We start from the raw sequence: 19,789 nt of genomic DNA, 5'->3' as shown, positions 1-19,789 counted from the left end.
AAACTGATAATCAGTTTCCAGCTCATAGACTGTTGCAATTTGTGTTAATGCATCCTTTTGTATTCCCTAAAATTGTAAGGAATAATCTTATTAAAAATGCTATGTTAGTTTTTACTGATGGTTCTCCTAATGGAAAAGCAGCTTATGTTATTGATGGAAAAGAATATGTCATACAGACAGATCCAGCTTCAGCTCAGATAGTTGAATTACAAATAGTTGAATTACAAGCTGTTGCAATAGTTTTTCAGCTTCTAATGAATGATTCATTTAACTTATATACTGATAGTCATTATGTTTTCAGAACTCTTCAAGTTATAAGACAGTTCCATACATTGGAATTAATACTAATCAGGTTAAAATACTGTTTGAACAAATTCAAAGTGCCATTCATCAAAGAAAGGCACCATGCTTTGTGGGTCATATAAGAGCTCATTCAAATCTTCCCGGCCCACTGGCAGAAGGTAATGAGTCAGCTGATAGACTGACAAGAATGGTCACTTTATCTCAAGTAGAAGTAGCTCAGCAGTCACACAGTTTTCATCATCAAAATAGTAATAGTCTAAGAAAGCAGTTTGGTTTAACTAGAGAGACAGCTCCGCAAATTGTCAAACAATGTGATGTGTGCCCACAATATTTACCTGTAACTAATGTAGGGGTAAATCCTCAAGGCCTGCTTCCTCATCATTTATGGCAAATGGATGTTACTCATATTGCAGAATTTGGCAGATCAAAATATGTGCATGTGGCAGTTGGTACATATTCAGGCTTCTTAATGGTCACTGACATACTGTAGAAGCCACTAAGCATGTGGTAAGTCACTGTTTAAAATGTTTTGCTAACATGGGATTTCCAAAACTTATAAAGACAGACAATGGATCTGCATATACCAGTAAAGCATTTCAGCAATTATGTGCTCAATGGAAAATTGAACACAGAACAGGCATTACTTATAATCCACAAGGGCAAGAAATTGTGGAGCGTGCTCACAGCTCCTTGAAAACACAACTTCTAAAAATAAGGAGAGGGGAGTTGTGCCCCCAGTCTCCACATGATTCATTAAATCAGGCACTCTTCATTCTAAATTTCTTAAATGTGGATGCCCGTGAGCAATCTGCCTCGGACAGATTTTGGCATGATGGAACTCAAGCAACTTTTGCTCAAGTCAAATGGAAAGATCCATGCACTAAGCAATGGAAAGGACCCAATCTGTGGGTGCCCATAAAGATGGCTGCACTCCATCTTGGCACAAGGACAGAGAATTCAAAGCTGTCAGCAAGTCACAAGACCTAAAGGTCAAAGGTGTGGCTACAGAAGGATGTTTCTGCCATCTTAGTCTAAATAACAACAGGCCTGAATCTGAGGTGTGGCTACTCCTGACTGTCAAGGCTAAGGAAGGAGAAATTAAATCTGAGGTATGGCTATTCCTGACCTCTCAAGGCTAGGGTACAAGAAGTTTAGAGCTAAAGTGTGGTTATTGAACCCTTGGAATGAGTAAGGAAGAAAAGTCTGTTTGTTCCATATACATGATACTGTGTCCCACTTTTTAGTTATGGTATATAAGAGTGGTGAAAAATAAACTCGTGGCATTTCAGTATTGACTGATCTGCCCTCCTGACCTTTATTCTGTCTCTTTCTTTATTGTCTACAGCTAGCCTTTCCCTCATCCACACTCCCCCACTCAGGTACAGACTTGGGGCCGCTTGGCTGGCTCCGATTGCAACCCTGCAAAAACTGCGCCTGACATGTTTCACCGCGTATTCTTTTTTCTTTAAAAGCTTATTTTCTATGTGTACCCGTGGAGGCTAGAGGATTATACATGGTGTCTTTCTTTATTGCCCTGTGCTGTATTCTCTTGAGACAAGGCTTTTTCATTAAACCCAAAGTCTGGCTAGGCTGGCTGGCAGCGAGGTCCCAGGATCCACATGTTTCTAGGCCCAAAAGCTGAGGTTGTAGATAGATGTTGCCATGTCTGGCTTTTATGTGGGTGCTAGGGGTTCTAACTCAAGTTATCATGCTTGCACAGCAAGGGTTCTTACCCATTAAGCCATCCACTCAGTCCCACACTCCAGCTGGTTTTCTTATATCAGTCAATCAATCAAGAGTTAAACTATCCTATGGAGTGGGATAGGGAAACTGAGGTCCATGGAGTTAAACCTACCAGAAGGTACCCAAGCCACACTATGAGAGTAAGACATGCTATGTAGTGCCACCTATTGGAGTAGACCCCCTGGTTGCTCTGAGGGGAGGGGAAGGCACCATCGTTTGCTTACCCGGCACACGTATTGGCTCTGGGGTCCGGGTGAGAAGGTCTTGGAACGGATGATGGTACTCCCTCGAAGAAACGGCCCTGATGAAGGGGCACCCACCCGCCGGTCCTTGGGACGCACCACTGTGGGGGATGGGGCCACACTGTCGGTATTGGTCTCTCTGTCCACCTGAGGAAGAAGTTAGCCTTTTTTAAAAAAGATTTATATATTGTTCAGTCTGCATGTATCCCTGCAGGCCAGAAGAGGGTACGAGATCTCATTATAGATGGTCATGAGCCACCATATGGTTGCTGGGAACTGAACTCAAGACCTCTGGAAGAGAGCAGCACTTTTAACTGGCCATCTCTCCGCCCACTGAGTCTCTGGTCCCTCTCTTGGTCTACACAGCAACTCCCACTTCTGTTGTCTCAGTTTTAGCCACAGGCTCTCACTATGAGGGGCTTAGTCAGCTGGACCTATCAGAATGGCAACAGAGGGCAGGATGCCCATTCCCACTCTTCTACAGCATGTACTCCTGGGAGCTGGGGAGGCACCACCAGCTCCTGTAAGCCATGGTGGTCCTCAGGTTCTGGTGCACTGACCATCTATGCTCCATACTTAAGCACCAGCTAAATCCAAGACCTTAGAGGTCCTAGCCATAACTCTAACATGGCGACAGGGTTTCTCTGTGGCTTTGGAGGCTATCCTAGAACTAGCTCTTGAAGACCAGGCCTCCTGAGTGTTGGGATTAAAGGCATGTACCACCACCACCTGGTGAAAAACCTCCTTTTGAATCTAAGAGTACCATAGAGCCAAGAATACTAGCCAAGAAAATTGAGTTCAAGGCCAGCCTGGGCCACATAGTGAGACACTGTCAAAACTCAAAAAAGGAAAAAAGCAAAAAAAAAAAAAAAAAAATCACCACCACTCCACCTCAGCCTATCATGTTCTCTACCTGCACACAGCTGCCACCCCCAAAAGATAAACATAAATGCTTAGCTCAGAAACTGTCTTAGCAAAAAACAGCACATGCTTGAGTGTGACACGGGTGCCCTCTGGTGGGAGAAACTGCAGAGACACTCCTTGGTGTAGAGGAGGCAAAAAAAAAAAAAAGTGCTTGGGTTTGCTCTTGGACCCCCTGGTTAGGCACTGGAGGCTCTGTCCCAGTGCTCTGTTCAAGAACATCATGTGTATTAGTTGTAGACACCCTGCCAGCCCTGAGAATAGAGGTCTGTGCACCAGGTCTATGAGCAAGGCTGGTGTTACCACGTGCATTTAAATGATGAAGAAAGGGGGGCCGGGCGGAAATGAAATCATCTACCCAAGACAGGCTTGGCAGAGTCGGTAGTGGGGCAGAGTCGGGCTCTGAACTAAGACCCATCTGACTTTAAGGCTTGAGATCTGATCAGAAAAATAGGAAGCCACAGAGGGCAGAAGAAAAGACAGGAATCCATCAGTCCCTTCTTGTGCATCGTGTCTCCAAATATGACTCAAAGTACAGGGACAGCCACTTCTGACTGCACTGCCCCTCTGGAGAGCTGTCCCCCGATGCCATTCTTTTTACCTTTAATGCTGGGTACTCCTCTGCCTCTGGAGAGACCTTCTCAGTGAAGACATCTTCCTCCCCCTCTTCTTCTCTCTCTTCCTCCTCCTCAGCTACTGCCTCATTCTCACTTGACTCTTCCTCGTATGTCCTGTGGTGACATAATGCTATGGTTAGTCTTCCAGACACCATACCACCTCCACTCTCCAAAGTGCATCCAGACCGGGTTTTATCCAAAGAACCTTCAATATAGGGCTGGGTTGCAGCTCAGAAGCAGAGCATTTTCCTGCAGTGTCTGATGCCCCAGATTTCACCTCTAGGACTTAAACAAAACAGTCAATTCCATTATCTATCTATCTATCTATCTATCTATCTATCTATCTATCTATCTATCATCTATCCATCCATCTATCATCTATTTATCTATCTATCCATCTATGCAACTATCTACTTATGTGTTTATTTGTATGTAAGAGAAAGAAAATGTGCACCTTGTGGGTGCAAGTCCCCATGGATGCCAGAAGGGGGCGTCAAGATGCAGAACATTCCAAATCAGAAAGGTGGCCCTCTATCTACCCTTTCCACTTAACCTCCCCTCTATTCTCTGGTGGCTACCAGGGGAACTTTCTGGTGTTACAGATAAAATTTGATTTTTTTTTTTTTTTTTTGAGTTTCACATAAGCAGAGTCAAACAATATTCTTGCACTCTAGGCTTCTACTAATATGTTTTTGAAGTTCATCCAGGTCTTACATTCATCAGTAGCTCACTTCCTTTTCATTACTGTGTTAACATTCCACAGGATATAGTGTGTTTAGCACTTCATCAGTCCATGAACACCAAACTGCAACCATCTCTCAGTCACCATGATTGAAGTTTCTATGAACACCCATGGACAAGTCTTCACTATGGAGCCAGTGTCATTTCTGTTAGATATTGTGTTATTGGTTGAGGCTGCCGAAGTGTAACACCACAGAACTATATTTCCCACATCTCTGGAGGCTGGCGTCCCATGGGCTACAACAGTACATATGGTTTCTCCTGAAGTCCCTGACCTTGGCTTGCAGTTGAATTCTTGCTGCTATCCTCACTTCATCTTTTCCGTGCTCACAAGTGCCTGGTATCTGTCTGTGTCCAAATTCCCTCTTTATAAAGATACCCACCAGGCTGGATCAGGTCTACCCTACTTTAATTACCTCCACAAGGCTCTGTCTTCAGATGCGGTCACATTCTGAGGTACAGGCACTGAGTAGGGTTTCACCATAAGAATTTGGAGGGGGTGCGCAATTCAGCTCATAAAGACACAGTTCAGAGATTTGCTGAATCGATGGCTGTACATTTGCCTTTTAACAGCAGCAAAGTAAGTCTCCAGAGTCAGCCCATCACTTACAGTTCATCAGCAAAGCAGCGAGTGTTCTAGCTCCCTGTCAACACTTGAGACTGGCAGCCATTCTGTGGGGAATAGACTTGCATCTTATTATTTTACTTTTTCAAAAAAAAATATTGTTATTGAGACAGGATTCCATGTAGCTGAGCCTGCTCTGAACTCCTAGTAAAACTCTGCCTTATTCCATCTATAGTTTGTGCTTTCTGTGTCCCAAGAAACCTTTATAGAACATTTCCTTTACACTTATTTATTATTTATATGCTCATGGCTTCACTGGGGATTGAATTCAGGACCAATGCACACTTAGGCAAGCACTCTACCATTGAGCTGCATCACAGCCAACAGAATTTCCTGTACTTTCTGCTAAAACTTGATTGTTTCAGTTTTGACGTTTTAGCTCTATGATCCAAACCAGATTAATTTTTGACTGAGGTGAAATAAGAATAAAATTTTTCTATACGTATAGCTAATTTTTTCAGCATCATTTGCTGAACAGCCTCTGCCATGTTACTGTCCGTCCCCTGGGCTTCAGGGCTAGAAGGATTCATTAGACAAACAGACTACACATGTTGGGTAATAATTTACATGCCATTGCACCATGACTTCTCAAAGATGTACATCACTGCCCGGCTCTGGCCTGTGTGAAACAGTGTCACCATGCTGAGCCATAAGAATCCCAGCCAGAGCAGAGCACGTGACACATGGTCTGCTGTGGGGAAAACACAGCATTTCCCTGAGGGTCCCCCAATGGGTAGAATCAACTTCCATCTGTGTTCACAGGCCTGGGATGGAGACCCCTTCTCCACTGTGACAGAGCTTTGTTCTTCTCTGTAGTTCCAGTCACACAGATCCACAGTGCACACACACAGCAACCTGCAAGATTCACTCACCAGCCCCACAGTCTCAGTGTGAGGCGCACAGGCTGAAAGCCTCATCCAGTGGATCAGGGCGGCCAGGTGGGTTAGCCCAACTGAGCACTTGCGTGCTGGGCCAGCCGCTGCTATTTCACTGTAAATCTGACTGAGATGTTCTAGGACAGGAGAAAAGACCCCACTCAATCTCAACAGGGCAGAGAAACAAAAACACACATGGCATCTTTCACCCATCACAGGGCAAACAAAACAATGAACACACAATGCCAGCTGAATCTATCCCATGCTGGTGATGGGGCAGAAAGCAGACACGTCCCTGTACAGAGTGAGAATGTGAGCAAGGGAAGCTCACTTTGTATGCAAGTCAGTTAGGATCTGTCAAATCACAAACAGGGACTTCATTTAGTTAGTACTTTAGCAGTACTGGAGACTGAACCCTGGACCTCTTCCATGCTAGGCAAACACTGCCACTGAGCTATCTCCCCAGTCCTAAATGTACATATTCTAAGTCAGTATAGTAGTTCAATTAAGTGCTGGAGAGTGTAAGTTCACGGTGTTTTAGTCACTGTTCGTGGGAGTGTTTCTTGTCCAACAATCCTACCCGAGAAGCACTTTCTTTGCCTTGTGTGTTGAGAGGTGACCGGCTCAGGCTTAGGGACACAACAGTGCCACCTGTGAACATCACCCCAGACAGACACACATCAGGGCTTGTCGCTGTCCCAAGGTTTGAGATTATCTTTTCCCGTGCTTTCTTTCTCGTTGACTACTGTATATATGATGTGTGCAGGTGAGTGAGGGCATGAGCATGCCATAGAGAACACGTGGGGGTCAGAGGTCAGAGGACAACTCTCAGGAGTTGGTTCTGTCCCTCTACTGTGTAGATCCTGGGAACTGAGCTCAGGTCCTCAGGCTTGGTGGAAAGTGCCATTTTGCTGGCTCTTTGATGTTTTCTAATAATCAGAGTACCGTTTTGCTTGTGACTCTTCACTGGAACGAATGCAGTTTTCCACTGAGGTGCGGAGGTGTACGTCTGAGGTCAGTGCTAGGGAGGCAGAGGACCGAACTGAGAGTCTGAGGCCAGTGTTGCCACAGAGTAGACCAAGAGAGAGAAAGGCTCTTTTGGTGCTTGCAGCAGAGGCACCAAAACAGTTAAGGGGAGGAGGGGGTAACTGAGTTCCATGGGGCCTTAATACTGCAGGTCAGTGCCCTAGTGCTAAGGGCTGGTCTCTGAGAGACCTCCATCGCACTCTGGGGCTGAGCAGGTGCACTGACGCTAGTGACTGCCCGAGGATCAAAAGCCACCTCCAGGCCTGGGGGAGGGGGCTGCAGATGGACCCACCCCACCAAAGCAGCTCTGAGAGGCCTGGCCCTCTTTGTAAGCTGGCATCTGGGAAGTGTGAATGGCAGGGGGTGGGGAGAGAGGGGGCCACAAGGGGAGCAAGAACAGAAGGTGGTTGCTAGGAGACGGCTTGAAAAGTTTCAGCACTAGCTTGGAATTCAGTAGAAACCACTGATCTCATGCCAGGCTGTGGGGAGAGGCGACCTGGGCTGATTCTGGCATCAGAACTTAGCTTGGGTGACTGTCAGCATAGGGGTTTCCAGGCACAGGGAGAGTGAGAAGGACACTGTGACCAACCCAGAAACAAAGGATCACAAAATTTCAGTGGCCTGGTACAGTCTTTATCACATGGAAAAATGGCAAGAGTGTGTATGTATATCAGCAACTATTGCCAATAGGCCTAATCCAGCCTGCTTTCCCCCCTCCCCTGGGCAGATTAAGCTGTGAATTGCTTTTACATTTATATTTATTTTTGCATGGAGACAAGGTCTCAAAGTATACTAGGCTGGCCTTGAATTCATTATGTGGCCACCTGGAAATTTGATTCCCCTGCCTCTACCTCCAGAGGCCAATGGCTAGAATTACAGGTAATGTGACATCATATCCAGTTTATGGAGTGCTGAGGAATCAAACCCAGGGCTTTGTGCATGCTAGGTAAGTATGCACCAACTGAACTCCATCCCCCAGCCCATTTTTTAAATGGCTGAAAACAAACAAACAGACAAACGGGGCAGTGATCATTGTGGCTGGTACAAATGTTAAGAAATGCCAATTGCAGTGTTCATACACGGAGTGTCAATGGGACACAGACATGGCCACTGGTTACTCATGGCCCATGCTGCTTTCATTCTGTAGAGGCAACTTGAGGAGACGTAACGGAAGCTGTATGGCCACAGCAGATGGTATTTGCCATCTGGTCCTGTCCAGGAAACATATGGTGACCCCTGGAGTCAAAGACTGTAAGGGAAGGCTCCCTCCAAGACCAATTACAGAATCTGGGACTATAGCAATGGTAATACAAAAAGAGTTATTGGCCGTGTCCTCTACGTTGGTGACTGCAAAGGAAGTCTGGTTACCCCCTGTTCACTGCAGCACTGTTCCCAGCAGTCAACGTATGGGATAAGCCAAGTGTCCACGGGTAACCATGGTGTGTGTATATGGGATGCTAGTACCTGTGACAGCACGGAAGGGCCTTATGGACATTCAGCTAAGGGAAAGAAGCCAGGTGCAGAAAGACAGACACTGCCCATTCTCCCTTAGGAATGGTATTTAAAAAGTTGGCCTCACAGAGAATTGGGGAGAATGGTAGTTCCCAGAGGCTGGGGAATGGAGGGTAAGAGAGGCCACATGGTAAGTACCACGTGACTCAGAGAAGAGAATAAGTTCTGCCATGCTACTGCAGTTTGGCCTCAGTTAACAGCAGGTTCTGTGTAAGAACAGCTAAAAGAAATTGGCCATACTGCAATCAGGGGCAAGAGGATTATCTGAATTTGAGGCTAGCCTGGTCTACATAGTGACTGTCAGGCTAGCCAGGGCTCCATAGTCAGACCCCATCTCAAACAAAACAACAAAACTAGTCAACAAAATGGCTGGGATAGCAGAGTTGCTCTGTGACAGTGGTTCTCAACCTTCCCAACACTGTGACCCTTTAGTACAGTCCATCATCTTGTGATAACCCCCAAACATACACTGTTTTCATTGCTACTCCACAAATATAATTTTGCTGTTCTCATGAATCGTAATGTAATTATCTGTATTTTCTGATGATCTTAGGTGACCCCTGTGAAAGGGTCATTTCACTCCCAAAGGAGTCACCCACAAGTTGAAAAAAAAATGCTGGTCTATGAAGTAGATATGTCAGCCATTAGGCCCTGTGACCATGACACATTGCATAGTTACCTAAATGATACTACCATCTATATGTGTACAATTATTTATGTGTCAACTCTTTTTAGAAGTAAAAGTACAGCTGGACATAGTGGCACACCTTTAATCCTAGTGCTTTGAAGGCAGAGGCAGGTTGATCTCTGGGACTTCAAGATGAACCTGGTCTACATAGTAAGATCCAGGACAGCAATGGTCTCTACATAGTGAGACCCTGTCTCAAACAACCACAAATAAACTAAAAGGCAAAAGTGCTTCACAGAAGGATATATGAAGACAGGAGACCTAGAAGAGGTCATAGCTGCTGTAGTGTGTAGTGCCATATTGCTGTCCATGTAAAAGAATCCAACTACATCAATCCATTTAGTGCAAAACACTGCCCGGTACTCTTGTCTAGACATTCTGATTGGCTTAGAAAGAGCAAGTCCTCAGCGTTGTCGGACCACTTTGTCTTTCCATTTAAACATGGGGAGACGGGAGGCTGAGTGCTGTTGACATTTATACAGGTACCCTCTTAGGCGATGTGAGCTCACCTGCCTCAGATTCGTAAACTTGGTTTTCACATCTCAGCAACAGTGCTCATTTCTCAATCTCCCTCACAGTGAAGTGGGCGCCATGCAAAGGCTAGCCAATGAGAAGCAAGCAGATGTTGCTGTATGTGACTTGCAGAAGAATGAACTTCTTGGCTATGAGAGACACAAGCATGTTCATCTCTAATCATTCCTGATGGGTGATTGCTTCAATGATGAGGTCTCAGTAAAGAGAGCAAACCAGAGAAAAAGGAGCCTGAGTTTCCAGTGACACCACTGAGCTAGGAGATTTGATTGTTTCCTCCTATTCTTTTGTTCGTTTTTTCTGTTTTTTCGAAACAAGGTTTCTCTGTGTAACAGTCCTAGCTGTCCTGGAATTCGCTTTGTAGACCAGGCTGGCCTCGGACTCACAAAGATCCACCTGCCTCTGCCTCCCGAGTGTTGGAATCACCCAGGTGTGTGCCATCACCGACCAGAGTTTCTTATTCGTAAGTAACAAAGGAACAACTCAACGATTTCCTCCTCTTCCTCCTTGCCTCATGCCAGGAACTTAGGACCTAATTAATGGCAAACATTTTACACATTCCCAGACTAGAACTTTCTCATTTCTATTATTTCTTCTGTCTCTTCCTAGCAACCAGGTACAATTCTTACTACAGTACACAATTTATAGCAATGATTCAAATTGAAAATCTACACTAGGGTTAAAATAATTTCTTTTTGTAACCTAGACTGCCCTCACACTCACAGCAATCTTTCTACATCAGCAACCCATGTGTTGGGATCACAGATGTGAGTCACCATACCCAGTTCTAAATTTTTTTTTTCTCTTTAAGCCCAAATAAATGTCAGCATACTAAAACAAACAACATCAGGCAGGAACGATACATGGGAGATTTATGGACTACACACTGGGGAAGGGTTTCAGGTAGCACTGTGCCACGCTAGCCTTGTTGCCTGCAGTAACTGTAAGCACAGGTCCTTGATGCTCCCAGGGGAACCTTCGCTGGGCTGCCCTGTGGTCAGGGATCTCCAAGTCTAGCCCCAGAGGGTATACACACTTACCAGCTGCCCTCCAGTGTCTGCGAGCTGGTTCTCCCCTCCTGCCTCTTCTCTAGCTCCACGGCTGTCTGTTCCAGCAAGGCAGATACAGCATCCTGCAGAGGCAGAAGCTGCTGGGTCAGTGGGGGCTCTGGGTGCCACCTTACCTACCAGGCATCCCAGACTCATAACTCTCCTAGAGAGCACAGGGTGAAGCCCAAAGGCTGGAGCAGCTGAGCATCTGGTCCATGGTCACCTAAACATGGGCACTATTGTTGTGGTTTCACTGGCCAGTCTGCAGAACAGATCTCTCTCTCTCCTCTCTCTCTCCTCTCTCTCTCTCTCTCTCTCTCTCTCTCTCTCTCTCTCTCTCTCTCTCTCTGTGTGTATCTACTTGGCAGTTTACAGTTCTAATTGGAGGAGATCAGAAAGCTGTCTGTCAGAGTCTTCATGTCACATTAACCATCAATGACACAGCAATTCGATGAGGATCAAGAGAAAGGAAAGCTCTGTGTGTCTGGGAACAGACACAGTGGCAGTTTGGGGGAGGGTGCATGTGTAGAGGGCTTCTAGGAGAAGGAACTGAGTAAAACCATTACTGAGGGAGAAGGTTTAACCTGAGAGAATTATTGAATCTCTCTGGCCCTCATTTTCTCCTAACAAGCACTAGGAAAGGTCATTTTGGAGATTAATTGTGATGATCTATGTACAGAAGAGTAGCCTAGCAGACAGTATCCAGAGAAAGTGGCTGATATCTGACCAAAGACAAGATGTAGCTTTCAGATCACACGGTTAATTCACCACCATCCTCAGCTGGGGGTCAGGGTGGAGGTCATAAGGCTAGGAAACTCACGACAAGTTCTTTAAGGAAGGAAAGAAAGATCTAAAATTAAGCAAGGACCGTGACAAGTGGTTTGCTCAAATACAGCAGCTCACTGAACCACATAGCTATCATGTTCAGCAGAGAGAAGCCATAGGTGGCTTATTGGATGCATGTCTTTTTTGGTTTAGAGATGGGGTCTTTTTGCAGAGTCCTGGTTGGCCTGGAACTTGCTTTGTAGAGCAGGCTGGCCTCAAACTTTCGATGATCCTTCTGCTTCTGCCTGCCCACACTGAATTATATACACAGCATGCACAGAGATGGCTCAGGGATGGTTTTGACAAGTAGCACTAAAACATATTCTCAAACCAAAGCAAGGAAAGCATTTTCAAGTGACTCAAAACAGGCAGGCCAGTTGCCATTTATCCTTGCAAGAAGCACTCACTATACCCATTTCTTCAAAGTTTCCCAACAACCTTATCTCAAACTCCTTTCTAGACATGAAAAAACAAAACAACCAACCAAACAAAAACAGAGGCCTGCCTGAGAGAGAGAGCCAAGTTCTGAACAGCCTTCCTTAAACTCCCTCCAGTCTCAGGTTCTCAAGAAAGAACTATTTTCTCCATTTCCAGCTTTCTCCTTCCGTCTCACTTCTTTTATCCAGGATGTTACTTGTGTCAGATTGGCCTCATCACTGAACCACTCATACACCCCTCTATATCACTTTGCAGAAACTTTAAGTTTTTGTTTTTGTTTTTTTAATTGGAGAAAAGATATAAGGTACAGCAGAATATAGAAGAAGAAATGAAAACCCTCACGGAGCTGGGTCGCAACCACTCAGGGAAGATCATTCCTTCTCCTCCCACCTGTGTTTCCTCCTACCCCAGGCTCCTCTCCTCCTCCATTGCAAACTGGGCTCTGGTTCGTCTGGTGCTGTAGGTGTGGGGTTGGGAGTACCCACTTAGCCTACTCACCATGTGGTTGGGCCCTGTAGCTCCTGTTGGCTGGGGCTCCCTGCACTGTTTCTTCAAGTATTTGTAGCTCAGGAGGTTGTACCAGCGTGTTGACCTCTCTCCAGACCGGCAAACCTCAGCCAGGCTGATCTGGGCGCCTCCCTATCAGGGACAAACAAAGAGAAGAGTATACATGCATCAGCTAAAGAGACAATATGGAAAGCAGCAGTCCCCGTGAGATAGTGGAGTGTCCTAAAAGGTCTCAAGTTGAACTCAAGGCACTCATGTAGCTGACATGACTAGATGCATGTCACCACACCTATTTATATACCCCACCCACTTCCCTTTTTAAGATAATTTGCAGGTTGTCCTCGAATTCACTTTGTTACCCACCCTAGTCCTGAACTCAGCCTCTTGAGTGCTAATTTTACAGTGATCATGCCACCATGTTCAGCTTCTATAAATGTACATATCTAGTGTCTTCCATCACGGGTCTTCATATGGCCGAGGCTGGCTTCAAACTTGCTGTGTAGCTAGCCGAGGATGACTCTGAACCTCTGGTCTTTCCGCTTCCATAAGCCTAGTGTTGAGATTATGGATGTGTGCTGCCAGGTTCACATGTGGCCCAGTTTTCAAAATTGGTTATTTGAATTTTGACTGTTATACATGTCCTGGGCTAAGCTGGGTTGAGTACTAAGGACAATGAGGGTCCCTACACAGTCCCTTAGTTCCTAGAAGCTAAGAGTCCCAAGGAGCACAACACTGAACAAGCAATGACAAGAGAAGTTGCTTCTATATTCTTTAAGGGAAGAACCTGCCAACATCTGGCAAAACGATGAACGCATTCCACTCTGTGGCTTGGGAACCACAGGCACAGGCATCTACTGCATAGGCACAAGAACAAAATTACTCATGAGAAGGAGCCTTCACTTTGGCTTTTTGTGTAATAGTACAAGAAGTTGCTATGTTGTCAAGACTGGCCTTGAATTACTAATCCTGACCCCATTTTCTGGACCTACAGGTAACATATAGATGGAAAAACCACACACACACACACACACACACACACACACACACACAAACTCACTCTTCCTATTTTGATTCTAATTCCAGCTCCAGCATATCTCATTATATATGCAAATATTCTAAACGAGTAAAACAAACCCCCAAACAAATACCCTCCCTCCCCCTGAAATTTGAAACAGTTGAGGCGAAGTATTTCTGACAGGAATATTCAACCGAAAACAGGAGGTACCAGATCATGGCACAGACTGCTAAGTCTGGGTGACTACCAGCAATTTCTGGGAGAACAGTGTTGAATAGGGAGAAGATGTCAGCTCGTATTGACACTTTACTATTTTGACACTAGCTTCCTCACCAAGGGCATGAGGAGAAGAGCTGCTCCATGCAGGGCTTGGGGAGGGGGGTAGGCTATTGTCAATTCAGGAATTAAGTGGTTGGCATGCTCCAGGCACCAGAATAAATGTAAGAATATACAAGAATATGTATATTACTCCTTTATTCATTCAACAAGTACTGGCAGCAAGAAAAACATCTAGAATATGATTCCTCCCCAAGGGGATGACAGTTTCCTGGGGAGACATACAAACATACTGGATATTGCAGTTCAGAACATGACAGGCTATGTTTGAGGTACAAGCTGGGGAGGGATCATGAGAACAGTTTGGAAGCATGATACCTTCATCAGGGTATTATAAATGACAACAAGATGCACTGCCTGCTGGCACAGGCTCACAGGCATGAATATCATTCACCTTCACAAGCTGGAAGCATTTGGAGGGTATTTACTCACTCAAGGATTCAATACACAGGATTTACTGAATAACTTGTAAGTGCTGGAATGTGTAAGAGTGAGAGCAAACGGTCCAAGGAGCCAGTGTGTATGTGTGTGTGTGTGTGTGTGTGTGTGTGTGTGTGTGTGTTAACTTTCAAAGGATGTCACACAGCACTGATTAGGTGTATTTTCTGTCCAGCTGCACAGATTGGGGATGGTGGTCATATTGGCTGGGCTAGAGATTTGCCAAGTTAGTGACACCAAGTGAAAGAGGAACAAGGGAGCTGTTGTAACGGCCAGTGTTGGAGTGCGCCCTGGCTGGACCTGAGCCAAGTGACTCCGGCCTTAGTGGGGAGTAGAGGGATGTCATGCTAACACAGGTGATAGCATTGCTGCTGCTTAGGGAAGGCAGGTCATGTGTTCCCCTAAACCCTGTGTGGGGTCTGGGGAAGTGAGAGCCTTTGGCTACCCTGAAACGTAACACAGCACAATAGGAACACATAAAGAAGGTGAACGAGATTTCCCTGGGAGGGGCGGTGGTGATGCACACCTTTAATTCCAGCACTCGTGAGGCAGAGGCAGGCAGATCTCTGTGAGTTTGAGGCCAGTCAGGTCTACAAAGCTACACAGAGAAACTCTGTTTCCAAAAAAAAAAAAAAAAAAAAAAAAATGTATTTGAAAGTATTCAAATACAGTGGGATCCTTGTTCATTCCTCTGGATAGATTAACTGGGCAGGTAACTTACTTAGCCTTTTGGGGCCTTACTCATTCTTCATCACTAGAACAATGCGCTACCCATTGCACCACATAGCCACATCTCTCTCATTCATTAAAATGAAGATCACCTGCATACCTCTTCCTGGAGCTGTGCTGAAGGTTAAATGAGGGGTTCTTGGCCCAGTGATGAACACACAGACACATAGACACTGCTTGTATGGCTGAATAAATGGCTTAAAACAGGCTGGGGTTTCCATGGTCCCCCGAAAGACAGGGACACTCCTTACAGAAGTAGAGAAGCCCTTTCCATTTCCTGTCTCAAGGTCTGTCCTCCTCCAGCCACTCACATCCAGGCAAGGAGGTTTCCCATTGGTCATGGACAACAACAAGCCACTATAAGATGAGCGCCTTTTTTGGCTGTTGCCATGGCAACCAACAATGGTCAGACTTCAATTAGAGATGTAGAATAAAAAGCACCCTCTTAGGAGAAGAAAACAGGATTTAGTCTCTTCCCAGGGCCGAGGAAAAGCATCACCAGAGGAGCCTGGGTCTGGAAATGCTTTCCTTCAGTGTCTACCATATTCCCTGAACCTTTTTTTTTTTGGTCACCAATTGAGACCTCCAGGGAGCTATGAGCTAGCAAAGAAAGAACACCGAGGGGCTTGAATGTTCCAAATACACCTCTGCCACTGTGTAACTGTGCGACCCAACGCAAGGTCTTTGTCTCCATGACTTAGTTTCCCACTGGTACAAAGTATGTATTTTATAAGATGAATGAAATCAATGGGGAGAACACTTGTCAGGGACCTAATTTAGTGTCCGTCAGAAAATGTCATCCAACTGACACTCACTGTTGTGTTTGTGGCCATGGTGACATCATCATAAGAGATGGGGTTTCTGTCATGGGCCGAGTGGGAAAGTGGCTGCCGCTCATGTCCAGTTGAACACTTAGACTGTGTAGATACTCAGTCACTCTGTGTCCGTGTTCAACAAAGTACGGCCTGGGAATGTAGCATCCCCAAGCCTTGGGAACTTGTTAGAAATGTAGGTTCTCAAATTTGCTGAGTTCCCATCTCCATTCTGACGGGAGCAGTAGGTCACTCACTGAGTCTGGGCAGCAATGCTGGAGTGCTTCATCAGACACAAGATCAAATGGAATGCTTGGCAGTAAGAGCTGTGTTACAGATTTGGGAATTGGGCCTGGACATTGGAGACTCGCAGGGCTGACATAGGCTAGCCTGATGACTTGTCCTTATATCCCGAGGATGCAGTCCCCAAATTCTCCAGCAGAAAGGATTCTCTATCGTGAGCAGACCCACGTGAAGCTGGACAGCTAAGAGTCTCCCACTCTGGGCAAAGACCCATGACTGTCACCAGTAGAAAGACTAGCCTGCAGGGGAGGCAGCAACTGCCATGGTTACTTTCTCAGCTTCCAGACATGGATGCAGGGAGAAGGCCCAGTGCCATGGACAAATCTCTGGCCTATCCTCTACATTTTCTTCTGTCACTTGGACCTACCCACTTCCAGCACAGCCTACACCACAGTTTGTCTGTGTGTTAGCCACCAATGCTTGCTCCTTGTGTGTGTGTGTGTGGGGGGAGGTAAGGGGGCTCTCTCAACAGATCTCCAGTGCCCAACATAGGCACAGGCACCTAATAGGCTCCCAGCAGAGACCGGGATGAGCAGAGCTCTCTTTTAACTCTAAAGCCCACATTACTTTAAAGACACAGGAGCTGTCATTTAAACATTCGGGAAACGGCATCAGAGTTAAGACAGCCTTTCATTTTGTTCTGTTCATTTATATCCCAGAAGCCCCTGGGGAGGGGTTACTCAAGGTTGAACAACCTTGATCTGCCTGTATTTAAGTGCATGGCTTTCATAGAGCCGTTGCGTCTCCAATTCTGGCTCCTGTCAATGCAGAGAGGAGGAGGGAGCTGGAGGAGCAGGAGAGGTCCCGTTAACTGAGAACTCGTGTCAGACACATTGTTAGGTGCTTTGTATACATGCTCAGAAGCCTCACGGCAGTCACCAGCGGGCAATCAGGAGGCACTGGAGACAAAGAAAGTGAAAAGCAGAGGTGTTAAGGAACTTGCTCATGGCCATTCAGCTAGACCTCAAGTGGTAAAGGTGGGATTTGAACACCAGGCTGTTTTTACTACTCTGTGCCTCTTGTGTGATCTCTAATGCGGTATGGTGAAGCTGAGGTGGATGGCATGCACTTGCAGGTCATTTCAGGCCTCCCACTCCTGTCACATATCACGAGTCTGAGGCCACTCCTCTCTGTGGAGGCATCTCTGCCTGACATCCATAACGAACATGACATATACCCAACCTGTATCGCCTTTATGTCTTCAGGACTGAAGACCAGCTGGACAGATAGACAGAGACAGACTGAGCCCTCACCAGGCACTCCTCTGCATGGCTCTTGTCAGTGGTACAGACATCTACTCGTAAGGTCTTCTGGTGAAGGGCTGGGTAGGACATGGACACCCAGAATGCCTCATTGAACACGAGGGTATCTGCAGAGTCCAGAGGCCGGGTTCTAAACAGGCAGGTACTGCTTTCAGAGCAAGGCAGGATGGCTACACGGATGTTCCTGGGGGAGATAGAATCATCAGAGAGCTGGGTCAGCTGTCTGGGGCTGACATATTGCCGAAACCTCCAGGGAGACAGCTGTGAAGGAGAGAATGTCTTATGTGAGGGATTTAGGGAGGGCTCTGGGGTACCAGCTGCTCTTCCTGCCACGGGTCTTCAAATTCTTAAGGAGTTGAGACTCCATAAGGTTGTAGAGACTGAGGCACACTGTGTATAAACATTGATAGGAAGCAGTTCACTAGCACTGAGCAAAGGTGGGAAGAGGGGGGCTCATGCACTCAGGGCAGGTGCTCTAATCTCTACAAACAGGAATTTGACAACTCTGTTTTGTGTGACATGTAAGTGGAGGTCAGAGGTCAACCTTGTGTGTTAATCCTCATATGCCATCTAGCTTGTTTTTTAATAATAATAATAATAAAAAAGTCTATTTGGCTTGGAGCTTGCCAAATAGACTAGGCTGGTTGGTTACTAAGCCCTAGGGATTTGCCTTTCTATGCTTCCCCATTTCTGGTCCTGGCGTTGTTTCAGGGGCAGGAATGAGACGCTCTAGAGCTCTGGTATGGCCTTCCTTAGGTTTTGTCAGCCTTCTATTTTCTTCAGACATTGACTAAAATACAGCAACTGCTGTGTCCAGGCCTTATGGTCTAGTTATGGGAGGAAATGTATAGGTAGATGAATACAATATAACATAAGCCCAGTCTACAACAATGATGCATGCAGACGGTGAAGGTGCTTGCTATCCTAGCAGCCTCCAGGTAACCCATCAGTCACATCCTTTCTAGAGAACCAGAGAGTCGCTTCTGCATAGAGAAGATAACAGGGACTTGACTGTTCTCATGAGATCACAGCCTTGGAGATTTCCATGAAGGACAAGCTTGCCCAGCATTCCTGGAGCAGTGGGTGGTAGGCATCCAGGCTGTATCAGGAAGCAGGGAAGCTGTCCTCAGTGTCACTCTCCAAAGCTGGTAAGCATGCCATGGTGTGTGTGTGTGTGTGTGTGTGTGTGTGTGTGTGTGCGCGTGTGCGTGCATGCTCCAGCATGTTCACTCGCATTAAATACCTGCAGTGGTATCTAGAGTCAGAGCAGGGCACAGCCAAAGAGCTTTCCCAGGGAGAAGCACATTGGGTGAGAGGGATGTACAAATGCAGGCTCCATACTCACACTTTCTGGTCTTGTTGCAGTAACAGAGCAGAGAGGTTACTAAGTTGGATTACTAATATTGCGAATTGTTTATTCTTCTCATCATACCTGAAATGAAGGGGCGGGTAGAACTCCAATCAGCAAATCATTTATTTCCTTCCTTTTTCCTTCCCTCCTTCCCCCACCCTGTTTTGTTTTTAAACAGTGTCTCACTGTGTAGCTCTGGCTAGTCTATGTAGACCAGTCTGGCCTTGAACTCACAGAGGTCCTTCTGCCTCTGCTTCCCCAGTGCCTGGATTAAGGATGTGTGCCACCATGCCCAACACTTTCTTTCTTAACAGTTACATGTCAGGGCTGCTCTGTCAAGTGTCATGAGCTAAATAGCACTCACCCTTTGCTTTGTTGTCATGACTAGATACAGGTCCAGAACTGGCAGTCATCTGAATTTTTATTTGTTTGTTTTTTATATTTGAGACAAAGTCTTGCTATATAGTCTTGGCTGACCTGGGACTTGCCATGTAGATGAGGCTGGCCTCAAACTCATAGAGATCGGTCTGCCCTGGCTTCCAAAGAGCTAGGATTAGAGATGTGTACCGCTCTGCTTGACATGTTCTTATTTTAAAGGTTTATATATTTAATTATGTGTACTTTCCTGTGTTTATATGGAGGTAAATGCAGTACCTGCAGAGACAAGGAACATCATTCCCCTGGAGCTAGAGTTACGGGCTGGTGTGGCCCTCCTATACATGCTGGGAACCAAACTTGAGTCCTCTACAAGAGCAACTTAACTGATGACTCTTAACTATTGAGTCATCTCTCCAACCTCTTTTTATTTGATTTTTCTAAGTTTTAAATTTATTATTATTATTATTATTATTATTATTATTATTATTATTATTATAAGATAGAGCGAGTTAGTATGAGAAT

The 19,789-nt window shown here is 45.8% G+C and overlaps 1 protein-coding gene across 1 annotated transcript in view; it reads right to left on the bottom strand.

Annotated features, from left to right (window-relative positions):
* Positions 1–19,789, bottom strand: part of Wwc1 (WW and C2 domain containing 1) — a 146,082-nt gene that overhangs the window by 13,710 nt on the left and 112,583 nt on the right. The window contains exons 14-19 of the mRNA XM_051180954.1: positions 18,884–18,970; positions 17,530–17,722; positions 12,635–12,775; positions 10,865–10,956; positions 3,811–3,940; positions 2,271–2,435 (exon numbers count right to left, since the gene is read on the bottom strand). Of these exons, the coding sequence (XP_051036911.1) occupies positions 2,271–2,435; positions 3,811–3,940; positions 10,865–10,956; positions 12,635–12,775; positions 17,530–17,722; positions 18,884–18,970 (808 nt within the window). The remainder of the gene's footprint in view (positions 1–2,270; positions 2,436–3,810; positions 3,941–10,864; positions 10,957–12,634; positions 12,776–17,529; positions 17,723–18,883; positions 18,971–19,789) is intronic.

Source organism: Phodopus roborovskii, unplaced genomic scaffold (assembly GCF_943737965.1).
Source record: "Phodopus roborovskii unplaced genomic scaffold, PHOROB, whole genome shotgun sequence".
Lineage (NCBI taxonomy): Eukaryota > Metazoa > Chordata > Mammalia > Rodentia > Cricetidae > Phodopus > Phodopus roborovskii.
The sequence above is the reverse complement of the archived record's forward strand: the minus strand, read 5'-3'. Positions and strand labels throughout refer to the sequence as shown.